This window comes from Bos taurus, chromosome 7, assembly GCF_002263795.3.
Source record: "Bos taurus isolate L1 Dominette 01449 registration number 42190680 breed Hereford chromosome 7, ARS-UCD2.0, whole genome shotgun sequence".
NCBI classification, from domain to species: Eukaryota; Metazoa; Chordata; class Mammalia; order Artiodactyla; family Bovidae; genus Bos; species Bos taurus.
The window spans coordinates 79,811,235-79,827,767 of record NC_037334.1 but is presented as its reverse complement, the minus strand read 5'-3'; the positions used below and the strand labels follow the sequence as shown (position 1 = coordinate 79,827,767).

At 44.5% G+C, this 16,533-nt stretch overlaps 1 protein-coding gene across 3 annotated transcripts in view; it reads right to left on the bottom strand.

Moving 5' to 3' along the window:
- TENM2 (teneurin transmembrane protein 2) overlaps positions 1-16,533 on the bottom strand; it is a 762,206-nt gene that overhangs the window by 474,554 nt on the left and 271,119 nt on the right. The window contains exons 1-2 of one of the 3 annotated variants that reach the window (XM_024995296.2): positions 14,671-15,100; positions 14,039-14,120 (exon numbers count right to left, since the gene is read on the bottom strand). The exons of the other annotated variants lie outside the window; for them this stretch is intronic. Coding sequence (XP_024851064.1) covers positions 14,039-14,054 — 16 coding nt within the window. The 5' untranslated portion in view covers positions 14,055-14,120; positions 14,671-15,100. Of the gene's footprint in view, positions 1-14,038; positions 14,121-14,670; positions 15,101-16,533 lie in introns of those variants that run through there. 3 annotated transcript variants of the gene reach the window in all.

Sequence of the window (16,533 nt, the reverse complement as noted above, 5' to 3'; positions counted from 1 at the left end):
GTAAGAGTCCTAGGAAACAGGAGCAATCTGGTCATTAGTTGGATATCACCTGGAGTTCATGGAGATAGAACTGAGCAGACAGACAGCGGTGTGGAAAGGAAGGGGAAACGGTGAGCCTCTTTTCCTCTGCACCTTACAGAGGTGGACTAGAGATCTCAGCATCTGAGAGTGGGAAAAGAAAGCATCACCATCACTTCAGGTGGTGACAGACTGGCTGGACCCCGTGGATGGCACCTTTACAGTGGGGTCGCAGCTCCGTTTCTGGGCTGGAGTGCTTTTCTCTTCATTAGCAACGCTTCATGCTGTCAGCTCAAGGCTACTGATTAGGTAAAGACTGTGAGGTGATTTGGCTTAACTGGTCAACATGAGGAGACGAGCTCTGGATGGACACCATCAGACTTTCGTCACTAGCATTTACTGTGGGGTGGGATCTGACTGCAAACACTACACACTCCGGAGCCAGGGTCCATTCACACTTTGTGTGTGATTCTGTTTTCCTTTGGATTTGGAAGACTGAGGAAGTTTTCACCACCAAAGCACACACTTCCGAGTGCCCTGAGTCTTAAGTCCCTTGAGTATTTGATTCTATCACTTGTCTGAATTGCTTTTCCTTGTACAAACTGTTCTGTACCTGACTTACAAAGCAAAGGTGATTAATTCTATATATTTTAAAAAATGTTTCAGTGATATTTGTGGAACAATTTTACAACAAACTGTTTAAAAGCAATTATTATTACTATAAAGTAATAAATGCTATTGGAAACTGTAGCAATAAAGAGGAAACATACTTGTTTCTCAGCCCCAACACTTCTGCTTCATGGACCACTCCTTCTCCTAGTCAACCTGCTTTCTAGATATAAACACTCTGGTTTGTTGTATGTCCAGCAGTATTCGTTGCATGTCCAAAAGCTTAACAATTGGCTTTGCAGAAAAAAAGTTCTGGTTTATAATAGCATTTGCTTATTTCTGTGGGGTCGATACATCCACCATGTGCAATTTTCAGCTGCAGTTTTGATGGAATCGGGAAAGGCTGTTACATAATCAACTCTACATGACAATCCAAGCCAGCTCCAGAACACTACAGCATGCTCCTTCCACATTATCTGTGCTTCTTGCCCTTCCCCTCTCCTTCCCTCCTTCCATTCCTCCCATTCTCTCTTTTCCTTCTCTCCATCATTCCTTCATCTATCCACATGTACCTGCAACATGAACAGACATGCATGAGTCAATATCTAACATACACACTGTGCATTCTAGTCTGCGAGTTTCTCTTTTTCACCTGGTATATTACAGCTCTGTATTTTGAAAAGTTCTGGACCCTCCTTGTAACTGGAAACACTCTGTTAGCTCAACAGCGAAGCAGAGCATCACCTGGTCTACAGATGAGCCTGTGAGCATGCGTGTGTCCACACACTGGCTGTCTTCTATCTGTTGTAAAAGGGAGTAATTCATCACTGGGCAGCAGGTTCTGCTCAGATGGTTTATTGTCCTGACCTCATTAAAAGCATGTAATCCACACAGTGCCGTAAATCCATGCCTCTAAATACTTTCCTCTTTAATTTTTTAATACTGCACACATGAAGGGAAAGGTTAAAGCCAATTAAAAGAGATACAAATACCATTATTACTGCCCTGACAAACAGTTAGTTATTGGATTTGGTCATTCTACTTTAGAATGCCATTATTTTTGTTCCAGAATGAATTAGTAATCAAGCTGTTTATTGACTTGTCTCATCACTGAGACACTGAATTTTTTTGGGGGGGGGGGTCCATTCTCTGTCTCAATTGGCATCATTCCTCCACACATAAAAATTACAGACAACTTAAGGTCTACGCACAAACAATAACAGCACAGCTGCGTGTGGAAACCCACATATGGACGGATGATCATTTTCACTGTGTCCAGGAAGGGGAGAGACACTAAGTTCATTCTTATGCAACGAGGAGTTGTTGCTGTTGTTGTTGTTGTTTTCCCCTCCCATTAAGGCTATTATATGCTACTGACAGATGCTTAAAAGCATTTAGAGCTGAAAGAACTGTTAGGAAAATTGCTGCAAAAGGATTGACAAATGATGATCTTTCTGTCCACAAGGTTCTTATTTGCTGTGCAAAATGGGCCAAAAGAATAAAGAAAAAGAGGAAGAATCATTAATCTAGAAACTGGGTATTGTTTTCTGACACGAGTTCACATTTTCCATTGCATTTGGCCAAAAACGTGACTCTATTTATGAAAAGCCTGCAATACTCTCACCGTGTAAGACTTTTTTTGGGTGTTCCTTGGTCGCTTGTCTCTCTCTTTCATTTCTCTGTGAGCATGATGTGGGGCCCATAGGATGTGGGATGACCTGAGGATGTACGGGAGGGGATCTGAAATCTGACTGCCTTGTTTATTTAATTGTCCATCCACAGTATTTTGTAAGACTCAGTGCTAACCACTGTTTTATAAGAAACTCATCCTCACACCCTCACATCCACTAGAATTTATACATGATTCGTGTTAAGTGGTCTATCATTTCTCTTAGCATCTCACTGTTCCCTCCTATGAGAGGTCAAAGTCAAGAACTTAAAAAGGAAAACTTGGAGAACACTACAGAACTATACTTTCAAAGGCGAGAACAGAAGCATACACTTTTATAAGGAAACCTTAAATAAGACAGAGAGAGTATAACAGGGAAGAACAAATATGACTCCATACTGGACCTGTTTCTTTTACTTTAACCTTTGTATCCTACTGTTTTTTTGCTACAAGTTAAGAATGCCACCAATAGTCTAAAATACACAGGAGAGCCTATTCTCAAGGCTCTGGCTTTAAAGGTATAATACTTTTCCATTCTTAGACATAAAAAGTTGCAGAATAGAGAATAATATTTGACTTGTTGGAGGTTTATAGGAACATCAGGACCTGACCTTTGTAAACAGCTGCAAAAACAAAGGATTCAGATACTAAGAAGTTTGTACCAACCAACCACACCCCTCCTCTTTCAGTATAAAAGAAGCTTGAATTCTAACTCCATTAAGATGATTCTAGTGGACACTGTCTTTCTTGGTCTGCTCTTTCTGAATACAGTTCTTATTCCTTGCCCCAACAACTCGTCTCTCAATTTACTGGCCTGTTGTGCGGTGAGTGGTGTGAACCTGGACTCAGTAACAAGAGGATGAAATATTTTTAACTTAGGGGATAAAACCATAGAAACAGTAAAGAATATTTTCTATATCATCCGTCCTCTGGAAAGGCTAGAAGAGGGGTTCTCAAAGTGTGTTCCCTGGACCAGCAGTGTTACCATTATCTGAGAACTTCCTTAGAAATGCAGATTTGAGGACCAACTCCATACATATGGAATTAGAATCTCAGGTTGGGGCCCATTAATCTTGTTTTAACAAGCCCTCTGGGGGTTTCTGATGCCTACTCAAGTTTAAGAATCCATATTCTAGGGAACACATTTTTCCTGCCCGCGTAGCCAGTGATAATCTTCTGAACGCGAGTCGACCAACTACTCCGGCAGCTGCTTCCACGCTGTACTACACACTGCAACGCCTTACACAGATTTGTTCACACGGCCTGCTCTCCTACTAGACTCCTTGAGGCCACATGCTGTATCTGACTCACTTCTTTATTCTCAGTGCCCAGCCAAGGGCCTAGACCAAAGCAAGTGCTTAGGACATCAATCACAAACGAAATGGCTAGATAAATCCCAATGAATGAAAAATAAAACAATGGAAATATGCAAATTCATTCAAGTTATTAGTTCTAACTTGATAAATGACATCCACATCTAAGTAAAAATAACGTTTTGTTTCCTTCAAAAAAGAAAGAAGAAAAAGTGGTCACAGGAACATTCTCAAGCAACTTCTAATGGGTTCACTGTTTATCCTCCTGAGGAAAGCAAGAAATAATTGAATACTTCTCAAACTAATAGCCTCTTGTAAAGTGGTTCTGAATATTCTTAAGATGGCTTCACATTCAGACAGGGCCCATCTGCCCATCTGATGACAGACACTATCAAATTGAAAGTTAACTAAATATGTATGTGTTAGCCACTCAGTCATGTCCGACTCTTTGTGACCCCATGGACTGTAGCTCGCCAGGCTCCATGGAATTCTCCAGGCAAGAATACTGGAGGGGGGTAGCCATTCCCTTCTCCAGGGGATCTTCCCAACCCAGGGATTGAACCTGGGTCTCCTGCATTGCAGGTGGATTCTTTACTGTCTGAGCCACCAGGGAAGCCCCGATCTAAACACGGGCAATGATAAAACCACAAGAACATCCATTTAGTTCCTTGGTACTCCAGTCTCCCAGTATGTGGGAAGGTGGAGGGAAGTTCTTGGAAAGAGGAGATACCCCGAGACCATTCTGATTGCTTCTCTGAGGAAATGAAAGACCTGGAGCATGGAGTCTCCAGCCCTTCATAGCTTTCACTGACACTCTAAAGTGAAAGTGAAAGTCGCTCAGTCATGTCTGACTCTTTGCAATCCCATGGATATACAGTCCATGGAATTGTCTAGGCCAGAATACTGGAGTGGGTAGCCTTTCTCTTCACCAGGGCATCTTCCCAACCTAGGGATTGAACCCAGGTCTCTTGCATTGCTCATTCTTTACCAACTGAGCTTTCAGGGATTCCAACACTCTAAAGGTGTTCTATTTAGCCTGTATCTTCTACCATGTATCTGCTACCATGGGATTTACCACAGCATTGCATAGAATATGATCAAGGCCTACTTTATGAAAATGTCCTATGCCTGCCTTTATGTGGCTATGGTATCAAATCACCTGGGTTCTAATCCAGGTTCCAATATTTTCTGGCTTATTTAGCTTCTTCTGATTCTCAGCTTCCTCATCTGCAAAATGGGAACAACTGTGACCCCTGAGAATTAAATAAAAAATTTACATATATGCATAATTCACATAGAAAGCATACCTATCTATCTAATGAGCCAAGTATCTGACACATAAGCGCTTAATAAATATTAGCTATTATAATTAACTAATATTATTATGCATTCTGTGCTACCAGGACTTCTTAAATCGAAATCCATGGGTCTCTAGAGATCTATGAAATGGACAAAAATGTGTCCATGAGCTCCCTGAAATAATCTCCAAAACATCTCACGTTTGTCCATATTCCTTTTCTCTGGGCATATGGCCCAAAAGTTTAATCACATTCTCAATGTGATCCATGGCTTCTAAATTGTAAAAACAAAAAATTCATGGTGTTGGGGATTTTAGGAGCCAGACCATATTCCCTATAAGCTGGCAAACCAGAGAACTGAGATAGTTTCTCAAAGGTGGTATCTTCCTCTAGGGTGTGATGTTTAGAATTGTGATCTCCATTTCTAATTCCACATGATGTGTGTTTATTTTTCTTCTTTCACTTCATAACAGGAAATAGCATTTCAAATGCATTCCACCACGAGGACAGACAGTTAATTTTCACCTCCAACACCCCCAAGATTTAAGAAAATAAGAGCACTTCAATCCACCACTCCTGACCTGCCAAATACAACATTCTCAGCAGCAGCCACAGTTAGTCTTAAGTGCTCTTCCGTTTCTGATGAGTTTCTCTTGATGCTATCAGCTTGGGTGACTGTGTAAGCAAGGCAGATGTGCAGAAACAACACTGGATCATGAGCCAAGAGCACTAGGGTTTGCTCTTGAATCCAGTCCTGACCCCCTCCCTAACTTGAGCAAGTGGCTTCTCCTCTCAGCTTCTCTGATTATTTACTGATCAATCTCTATAAATGTTCTACAACTTTTTGTCTCTACTAAAGACCCAGATTTAATACTGACATGGCTATACTAGGCTGCCATTTTTATATCAATTGACTAAGAAGGATTTAATCACAAAAAGAAAGTTACCTTCTCCTTTTGAAAATTTGAAAAACGATTTTGTTTCACTTATTTGTCAATCTATGTGGATAGACAGATAGATTAAAAATACCATTTATTCTGGCTACAGACAGCAAATGCTGTACATATGAATTCAAAGACCCATTAAACAAATATTTATTCAGTACTTATTAAATGTCAGTTACTTGAATACGATTGGGGATAGAGCATCAAACAAGAACAGTTGCTGTCTTCACGGACATGATGATAGTGCCAGAAAATGAGAACGACTGAAAACACACACGCGTCTAACGGTGGCTCAGACAGTGAAGAATCTGCCTGCAGTGCGGGAGATCTGGGTGCGATGCCTGGGTTGGGAAGATCCCCTGGGGGAAGGCAGGGCAACCCACTCCAGCATTCATGCCTGGAGAATCCCATGAACAGAGGAGCCTGGCAGGCTACAGTCCATGAGGTCACAAAGAGTCAGACACAACTGAGCAACTAACACAATATGTGCTGCAGAGGATAAGCTAGATCCTGAAAAGTTCCATGGGGGAGAATGAATGAAATTAAGCTGCCAGGGACAGCATATGAGCTGAGAGCTGGTAGTGGCCGACCCCACAAAGAAGCAACAAAACTTGGTGGCAAAGAGGAGACCTCAAGTTAGCAAGACCCAGGGCAAGGCCCTTGACCTCCTTTTGACTCATCTCCTTGTCTACAGAATGGAGCTGATAAGGAGATTGATTTAGTCCATCAGACTGTTGTGAGGATTAAATGAGCTGGTAAGGAAAATTTGTTTGGGGATGGAGCCTAGCATTGTACTAATAAAATAGTATAAAATAAACCTCAGACCAAGGTAAAAGCACATGCTAAGGCCCTGGGGTGGGCAAGAGCTGGGTATGTTTTAGAAACTGCAAAAAGGCTGGGGCTCTTGGGTGAAACATAAATGGGAAGGTGGAGGAAACTGAAGCCGGGGGATGCTGAATCCCATGCCAAGCTCAATGCCAAGGAAGTGGAGAGTTTTGCCATGTCCCCAGCGGACCTCTGAAGTTCATTGCCCCAAACTTAGAATATTACTGTCTCTAATTCACCTTTTGTATAGTTCTCTAATTCAACAATTCTATGAAATACCTTGTTCCTCAAAGGGAACAGTTTCTTTAGGTAAGAAGTTTTAAATAAAGAACCCCTGTTTCATTCATGCTCATTAAACTGTTCCCCCCCCCCACCTAGATCCCTGCAATAATAAATATAATTATATCCATCTTTAATGACTTTAGTTTCTTGAGCTGCAGGTGCTGGAATACTGTATTTATTAACATATTTTAAGCCCTTTAAAAAGACTGCATTAATTCCTATGATAATTTGGTACCCATAATACATTCTCTGTTCTGAATAGATGTTAATCACCACAGAATGACTGATTTGCCCGTGTAGGAGCTGAGCCGTGCTCTAACTAGTAGCTAGTAACTCTTTAATTCAATATTGTCACTGAAACTGTTGATTAAAATTTAGTCGCCATAATTGTCCTTGCCCCCCTGCCAGCCCCGCCCTCTGAGGACTCAAACCAAGAGCGAACAATTGGATTCTCTGCCACCAGAGATGAATGAGATAATTTTGAGTGTTTGCATTTCTGGTAATACTCTGCTTGGGGAAAAAAAAAAAGTTCTGCTATGGCCGGTTATTCTGAACCATTTCGGGTCTGTGAGCAGTAGGAAAGATGGTGACTGAAGAGAAACAGACACCAACCCAAAAGCCTGCATGGAGGAAGCTAGCAGGACCACCTCCCTGCCCCCCACAACACCTTCTGTCTTGAACAGGAGGGACGTCCCTAACTTGTGTCAATTTCTATGTGGTGGGCTGGGGTGTGTTCTGCCAGAATCTCAGCGCCCTGCCAAGTTCAACTGAAATTCTTCCTCTTTCTTTGGAAATAAAAGCAACAATCCCATCATAAAATTTGGAGGAAAATCAATGCAGACACCCGAAGAAACAACCATTGCACGTGCCCAGTTCTGAGATAACATCTCACTGAATCACATAAGAGGGATCAGAGAGACACCAAGATGACCCCTCAGTTACCTGGAGCTCAGAGAACTTTGGAGGAGGAAATGGCAACCCACTCCAGTATTCTTGCCTGGAGAATCCCATGGACAGAGGAGTCTGGTGGTCTATAGTCCATGGGGAAGCAAAGAGTCAGACACGACTGAGCACAGCGCAGCAGAGAACTGTAACTCGCTCAGGGTCACACAAGGGGCCAAGCATCAGAGTCTGGACTCTTACTCAGCCACACTGCCTCTATAATCAATATGTCAATCAACTGGCCATGGGGGAAGGGCATTGAAAAGCATAATGAAATACATAACGCACTATGTCTGAAAAACTCTTATTTAAAACAAGAACCTAACAGCTTTTCCTTTCTGGTGGCTTAGAGTTTGGTGATGGGAAGTGGTATTATTCAGCTCTTCAAGGAGCTAAATCTCTCTCTGACTGTCTTCCTCCAGCAGAATCTGCTGAGATAGGGAGAGAGGCCAAGCGAGGAACAGACTGGCTTCTGTCTGCCAACATCATGCCAAGGGCACTGGCTCTGGGGGCAGAGGTGAAGACTGCTGACCTGCTCTGCATAAGCATAATGGGAGAAACACTGAATTTCTGGTCAGTTAGGAAAGAGACAGACACCGCATGGAGCTTGGTGGGCAGGTGGAGTAGGTAGACAGATCATTATTGACTTCGCTTCCTAGAGCTTCAGCGACTGTTTAAGAAGGGGGTGTGTGCTAATGCTTCAGTCATGTACAACTTCTTCGTGACCCCATGGACTCTAGTCCTCCAGGCTCCTCTGTCCATGGGATTCTTCAGGTAAGAATACTGGAGTGGGTTGTCCTGCCCTTCTCTAGGGCATCTTCCTGACCCATGGATTGAACTCATGTCTCCTGCGTCTCCTGCATTGGCAGGCAGGTTCCTTACCACTAGCTCAACCTAGGAAGCCCTAAGAAGTGGAGAGTGGGCACGAGTGTGTGTGTGGGTGTGCACGCACGTGCACACATGCTTATCTCGCAGTAATTTCTGACTCTTTGCGACCCCATAGATTGTAACCCGCCAGGCTCCTCTGTCCATGGGGCTTCTCCAGGCAAGAATACTGGAATGCGTGGAGGGCATAAAATATTCCAAAGTCCATTTTATGGCCTGCAGATGCAATTCTTCAGCGTACTCTGCTCAGAGGTCTTGGGCGGCTGACTGTGTTTGCCTTTGTGTTTGTTCGCCAGGTTGTGATGCCTTTTCTGTACGTGCCAGGAGAAAGGGGCCAAATTCTACAAGTGGATTGATATGAAGCGGAGAGAAAGGAACTCGTGCCGGCACTGTGATAGGCCAGGCCGCTGGACCCTGAGACTCTGGGCGCTGGGTGGCAGGCCTGGGGACGGAAATGAGAGCAGGAGCCCAGGGAACCCGGGAATGCACAGCAGTTGTGGCTGGTTTGCAGGACTAGGGTCTGAGCTGATATATTGGTCAAATTAAAAAAAAAATCATTATTATTTTCACAGAGTTGAGAAGTATTACTCTCCACTCTTCAGACAGATAAATTAGGGCAGGGAGGGGTCAGTCACTCGAAAAAATTCACATGTCAGCACCCATCCTTAAAAGCAGCCAGAGAGCCAGGGCCCAGGCCTGGGTCGCTCATCGCTGGCCCAGCTCTTAACACCCCGGGAGCCCTGACAATTCGGGAGGCAGAGCCTGCGGGATGATGGATGGGCTCCTCTGGCTGGTCTCTCCTGTGATGCACAGCCGACAGACTGGCACGCATCCCAACCTGGGGCCAGATGCAGGTCAAGTGGTAGCAGGGAGTCAAGGTCAAGGCAATCGCTGGCAGCCTCCTTCCCACCACCTCACTCAGTGGGGGCTGCATTCTCAAAAGATAACACAGAACCCGCGAGGACTCTCTAACAGCAGCGGGAGCTTTTCTGCCATGACTGGAGGGTAGAGAGTTCTGCTGCTGATGAGAAGATACAAAAAATTGAATACAAAGGAAAAATGCCCCCAAACCTCCTATAGCATGGGCTAAGCACATGTGTGCGTGCTCAGTTGGGTCCGACTCTGCAATCCCCTGGACTGTGGCCCGCCAGGCTCCTCTGTCCATGGGATTCTTCAGACAAGAATACTGGAGTGGGTTGCCATTTCCTTCTCCATGGGCTAAACACAAAGGCCCTCATTAGCTGAGACAGGCTGACTGTGTATGTCTTTATTCATGAGGTCGGCATTTCAACCCAGATTTCTGATTCCACCTCCAGGAGCTTTGACTCCGTGAAGGAAACTGCACACACCCACTACTATATAAATACCTGCAAAGCACAGGTAAACATAGATATATGTATTTTGACCCTCTGCCCCACAACCAGAATTTCAAGTGAGAGCACTTGAAAGTTAGAGAATTTTGGAGACACTGTGTCTCGAAACACACTGTTTATGTATATGGAAACACGTCTCTCTAAACTCCTTTTAGATCGAAAGCTAGTTGGATTTGAGCCGGAGGGTGAAATCTCTTTGTAGACATCCTCTTGTCCACATGTGGAGGATGCCAGCTAGCAGCCCCGAGGCTCCATCTGGGACCTTTGCATTTAATTGTTTGGTTCACATGGTGGCAGCCGGTGCAATTTTTTTTTTTTTTTTTAAGTTGAATTAGGAATGGAAATTGCAAAGCTCAGGAGTTCTCTCCTAATGCCCAGTGTCTGGCCTTCACTGTGCTTACTGCTACGAACAGTCTGGCTGCTTTACACTTTTAAGAGAGTGGCCCAGACTGGAGGGTATGGAAAGCCAATAACCACGAGGGCTCCACCACCCATCTAGTCCAATCCTTTGCCTTCATCGTGCCCTGTGTACCTGCCTTCCTGAACTGAGCACCTGAAGTGATCTGCCAAAGGGAAAGTGAAAGCCACTCAGTCATGTCTGACTCTCTGCAACCCCATGGGCTGTCGTCCACCAGGCAAGAATACTGAAGTGGGTTGCCATTCCCTCCTCCAGGGGATCTTCCTGACTCAGTGATCGAACCCTGCCTCCTGCACTGCAGGCAGATTCTTTACCATCTGAGTCACCAGGGAAGCCCACGACTGGCCATTTTCAGGGCCCACAAGACCCCACCCCACATCTTCCAAGGGAAGCTTCTGGGCTACTTCTCTTGATCAACGGCCTCTACCAAGCCTTTCCTGTTTCCTGACCTTCTTCCTCTGCACCCATCTGGTGCCTGTGGCCGTTCAAGACTTTCCTTCCTCAGCACCGAGGACTATGCAGTCTGCATTTCTGTTGGCCGCCCTTCCCCATGAGACGGGAGCTCCTTCAGGATGGGGACCACGTCTCATTTGCTTTTCCCTCCAGTGCCTGTCAGAGTGCCAGCACAGAAACAGGCCTCAAAAGAGGCGCTTTGAAGGGAAGAGAGCCACCAGTGGGATGGGACAGTGGTCAGAAAGGGATTACATAGGCAGTAGGCTCCTCAGCTGGGGGGCTCTTCAGGGCGGGGTTGGGGTGTCATCAAGGCAGTCAAAGATAAGCTGCCCCCTGACCCCACTGGATCTCAGCCCTTGGACCCAAAGGCCCTCCTGGGGAGTGGGTGGTGAGTGAGCACAGGCCAACCATCCTGCCTTCCCCTCTGCCCCCACGTCAAAGTAAATAGGGCTCCCTAGCAGTCCAGGCTATTCCTTTGTACCCCCAATCCTGAATGCAACCTCCAGGAGAGTTAAAAGAAAAATCAACTCAAGAAAGTATCTGCTGCTACTTAGGAGAGGGTTAAAACAATTTTTTTTTTTAAGGTTAAAAATGCTACTTGCTCTTTAGGTCAGTCACTGTCGTAACGATTTTTCTCTTGCCATATGCTCCTCTGAATTGCATTAATATGACATCTCTCGCTGAAGCATCTGGTCTCAGCCACTTCAAGGCATGCAAGGAAGCACACACATTCAGACTGAGTCTATAATAACACGGAGAGGTATTCATACTCCTGCCATCACAAAGCCAGATACCATACTCGCAAAATTCTGTGCTGGTCGTGTTGGATAAAAACACTCCAGAAATGGGGCAAGGGATAATTCAAAGGAATGGAGGCAGAATCTGGGGGGAGGCTTTTGTATGTCTGTATGCTGTGTGCATATGTATATGTATGCATGTGTGTGTAAACACACATCTGTACGTTCTCACATATGTTTTATGAATTGCTAATCATCTTCATGGCTCAAATATAAAGTCTTCTTTTCTACTGAAAGAAACTAAACATTGAAAGCATGAGAGGAAAACAGAGCCTCACGAATTTGGACAGGGAGGTAGGGCATATCTATATTTTTGCACTTGGAAATACAAAAAGGAAAATCTTCCATCACAAGCCAAAGGCAAAGTAGCATTATCAACTACCAACCACATTTTTCCCACTAAGAAGAGGGAAAAAAAAATGTACTGGCAAGCAATGCCATACCAAGGATTTCTTCTTTCTCACTGGTAACAATCTTTATCAAACAGATACATTACCTTCAATTTTCCCCAAATATCACATTCCACTTTCTTAAATAGCTCATTAAAAAAAAAAAAAAATCCAAGTGGGTTAAATAAAAAGTTTACTACATAACAAATGAGACTGCAATATCCATTCTTTTGTTGTCCTGGAGATCCTTGTGCTCATTTTGTCAGAAGCACAAGAAGAAGAAATGTGATTGCATTTGTGCTGATGCTAAATGTTAATAGATTTGCCTAAACACCTGCTAATAGCCCCCCTAAAATTAGCTAGACTAGTAGTGCATGCCTAATGTGGTGCTGTTTTTGTTGTTTTACTTGCATTTTTGCTTTTTTGGTGTCGCTCAGAGGGGGAAAAAGGCCCCTAAATAAAGCAAAGGTCTTTGGATGTGAAACATTTCCAAGTGTCACATGTGAATTCTGCAGAAAGAACATATATTCTTCAACTATCCCAGAGTTCTGACATTCTGTCATGAAGGTGACAAATCCTACTGCTCTAATGTTTCATTAAATTAAACATGAAATGTTTAATGTTTTGTTAAATTAAACATGAAGCTGTGACTCTGCACCCGAGAACCGGGGCCTTCTATCAAGCCCTCACATTCCTCCAGGTCACTTTTTGGTTATATAAGCCGAGTTTTGTTTATCGGGAGTATTGTATTTCTCTCTGCAGTTACCACGTAAACCGTACTTTATCCTAATGCGCTTATAAATAAAAACCAACAAGTGACAGTTTTCAGGTGCTTCCAGCATTTCTAAAGTCAGGCCCACAGAGAACAGCTTGCAGACAGACCCTTAGCCAACTCTCTATTACAATTTTTCCCTTTCAAATATTTACCACCATGACTGAGAGTTCCAGAGTGCAGAGGTGTTACATTTTCTCAGGTCTCAAGCCCATTTCACAGACGGGCTCACGAATGGCTAAAGAATGTAAGGCTTGCTAGAAAACAGTTGAAACAGATCTGTAAGACCACAGATTTCAGGCTAAAGAAATCTCAGTTAAACTGTCCCGGCCTCATGTCCTTTTCTACCATGACAAAAACCAACAAGGTAAAAAGAGCAAGACAAAACAACTACTCTGTTTTAGGAATGTATTTCCACAAGCAGAGAGGCCCACGCAGAGGGCTTGTGATAACTGAATAAAAGTCTTGCTGGAACCCCTTAAAGCAGCAGGTAAACACACCAAGGGCACTTTTGGGAGAGTGAAATGAAGTTCAGACCAAAAAACGTCGCTCCTTTCCAACTAGTTCAATAAGATGGTTAAAAGCATAGGATCATACCACAAGCAAAATTTCCAAATGCTATTTTATAAAACACATTTGGATGATACTTTTTAAACAGGGGAAAAATCCCACCAACTATGTAGCAACTTCAAAAGGAAAAAAAATACTCATGTCCCAGAATGAAACTGTCTGAATATTTTTACATTTTTTCTAGTCAATTTAAGTGGGTTATACCTTAACCCACTTAAAAAAGGTCCCATCATTGTCAAACCAGCAACAGCAGAAAGAACCATCTCTCTCTCTTTTTTTAAAGAACCATCTCTTAAAGGGCAAGTTGCACAGACCCTTCCAGTCCAACCAAACTTGATATCTATACTTTCTCTCTGTTGACACACCAGCTCCTATCACTGGCCAGAAACTGCAAAATAGTCTGGAAGCAGTACCACATCTTTGCTCAGGTCTCCTGCTCCCGGCTAGTTCCCCAACAGGTAGGAATATAATTGACACTTACCATTCTGAAGCTTCATGTCTGTGAGGCAAACTAAACAAATGAAACGGATCCTGCTTTAATCTTCTTTCTAGACCACAAATGCCTTAATCAAAAAGAAAGACAAAAAAAAAAAAACAAAACACAAATGTTCCCTGAGGTTCCTTCTCTCAACCCCCAGAGTATAAGGAGGAGTCATCCTTCTTTACTGAATGGCCAGAATTTGTCCCTTAATATCAACAACAGAGAATTCTTTCTAACATTTCACTACGCCATCCTCCTCATCCCCCATCTCTTCCCTCACTTGTATAATTTGTACCCGAGACAAGGCTTAAGTTGTACTTTAAATCACAATCTGGAAATGCTTCAATTGGATATTTGGCTTGGCAGACCTCCTGTAAAAATCCCACGTAAAGCCACATTTGTTTCCTTCCTGCAAATGAACTGTGGCGTTTGTGGCCCCTCTGGCTCTCGCCATCACAGACTTCGGCTTTCAATGAGCTTAAGTCGCAGGACTTCATTTGGGGTTAGCTGTCCCGCAAACCTCATTTGGCTCTTACACCATTAAGGCGAGAGGCTCTAAAAGGCAAAGCAAGATGCTTTTAACTACGTTGGAGGGGCCAGTCATATCTTGTTAGCAACAGCTGCACACTTACCAGGCTTTCAGGGACTTCACAGAGCTGTCCTATTCCTTCTGGGATTAGGAACACAGAGTGAAATGAACCAGTCATTCATGGGAGCTGGCCAGGCTGCGCCAGACTCTCGTCTTCCTGAAATCCAGCGAGGCGGCTCCCTCCAAGGTTACTCCTCCGTCAGCTTTTCCTGGTGGAGACAGCCCGCCAAGGCCCTGGCTGCCGATTCCAAACTACTATTCAATAAAAGGATTTTAAAGGCTGTGCCGGGAGCTGGGAGCTTTAGATCCCAGTTTGGCTCTTTCTCCATCAGCATTCCTCGGCAAGCCTGCACAGAGCGAGGTATGCTACATTATTTATGTCAGCTCTAGGCTCTGGAAAACACACACTGGCATCCTGAATTACTGAGAATCCTCATGGACACAATTAAACCGTTCCCACATATATTTTTTCACCCCCCCACTCCCTTCCCAGATTCAACCTCTTTCAGAGGAAACAAAAGCACTTTGAGGCGTGGTCCAGCTCACCTACTACGAGCCAAGAGAGCTCTGAAATATGGTCACAACGGCAAACGAGCTGAGAGAAAAGGACACTTTCCCTGGAGTGGGCGGAAGGCAAACTTCAGGGAGGAAGTTCAAGTAAGAGTCTGGGGAATAACCCAGCAAGTGGCCTCCCTGGGTTGAGGACGCTGATGTGGAAGCAGCACAGTGAAGGCGCTACCCGAAAGCCATTTTGATGGATTCATGGAAGATTGATTTAGAATGGGCTGTTAAGGGAAGGAAGGAAGCATTTGGCAACACGACTAACCTTTCAAGCTGGATGAAGAGCAATCATGCTCCCCCACCAACTGCTCCTTGGTGCCCCATCCAAGTCACAGCCCTAGACGGGAAGACCATGGATTCAGCCAAGTAGAGCAACCATCCTGGCCTCAAGTGTCCTCTTCAGCAAAATGAACAACTCTCCAAGTTGCCGTCCACCATCTCCCTTCTTGTCAATAGCTCGGCCACACTTTCTGAAACGGGTCTCTTAGCCACAGGCAGAAGGCGCTGCACGCAGGCACAGCTGAGGAAGGCCGATGACAGCCACTTCCTCCTCTGTAGGAGTAGCAAGAAGGCTATGCATCTCCCCCCTCCCTGTCTAGCTAGAAAGTCCCTGCTTGGCAGGCAGAGGTGACTTCACTTTGTGAAAGCCCCAGGCACCGCTTAGTGAAACCACCTTTGGCAGGACCTCACAGTGAAGTCAGTGGATGTGGGCAAGAAGTTGGCTGAGGGAAAGGCAATTGTCTCATCTAGGAACACAAGGAGAAAGGAGCGACCTGCCTCTCTCCAAAGGCTTCCTTTGAACGTGAATTCCTGTGTTGTGCCAGTTTTTTTTTTTTTTTTTAAGTGACTGTCACTTCCAATGACTTAGTCCATCCCCACTCAGATATCTTGGGTGGAAGATTGGTGTGTGAGACGGCAACAATATAGAGAACACAGTGTGGGTCAGTGGAGCAGAGCCGGAGCGGGCAAGCCCACTCTCTGATGCACGCAGTAGCAAAGCAATGGGGAATCTGCTCCGGTGCATGAAGCAGCAGTGCTTTCCTCAACCGTAAACAGATGAAAGGAAGCGTGATGGAACACACGCACACACACTCTCACACTCACACATCACAGAATGATATAACCCAGGCACCCAAAGATCTGATGAATGGAAAGCATATACAAGTTGCCCGACGGGATGACTTCAAGTTGCGGTATCAGCTGCTGAGACCCAGAACACTGGGTCATCCCATCCACGGACCCTTAAGCAGGCCTTGGCCACAGAGGGTAACCACTGTGCTCCCAGCTAGAAGTGACTTCTCTTATCCTCTCCACAAAGGAATCCCACCCACATTGTAATCTCTCT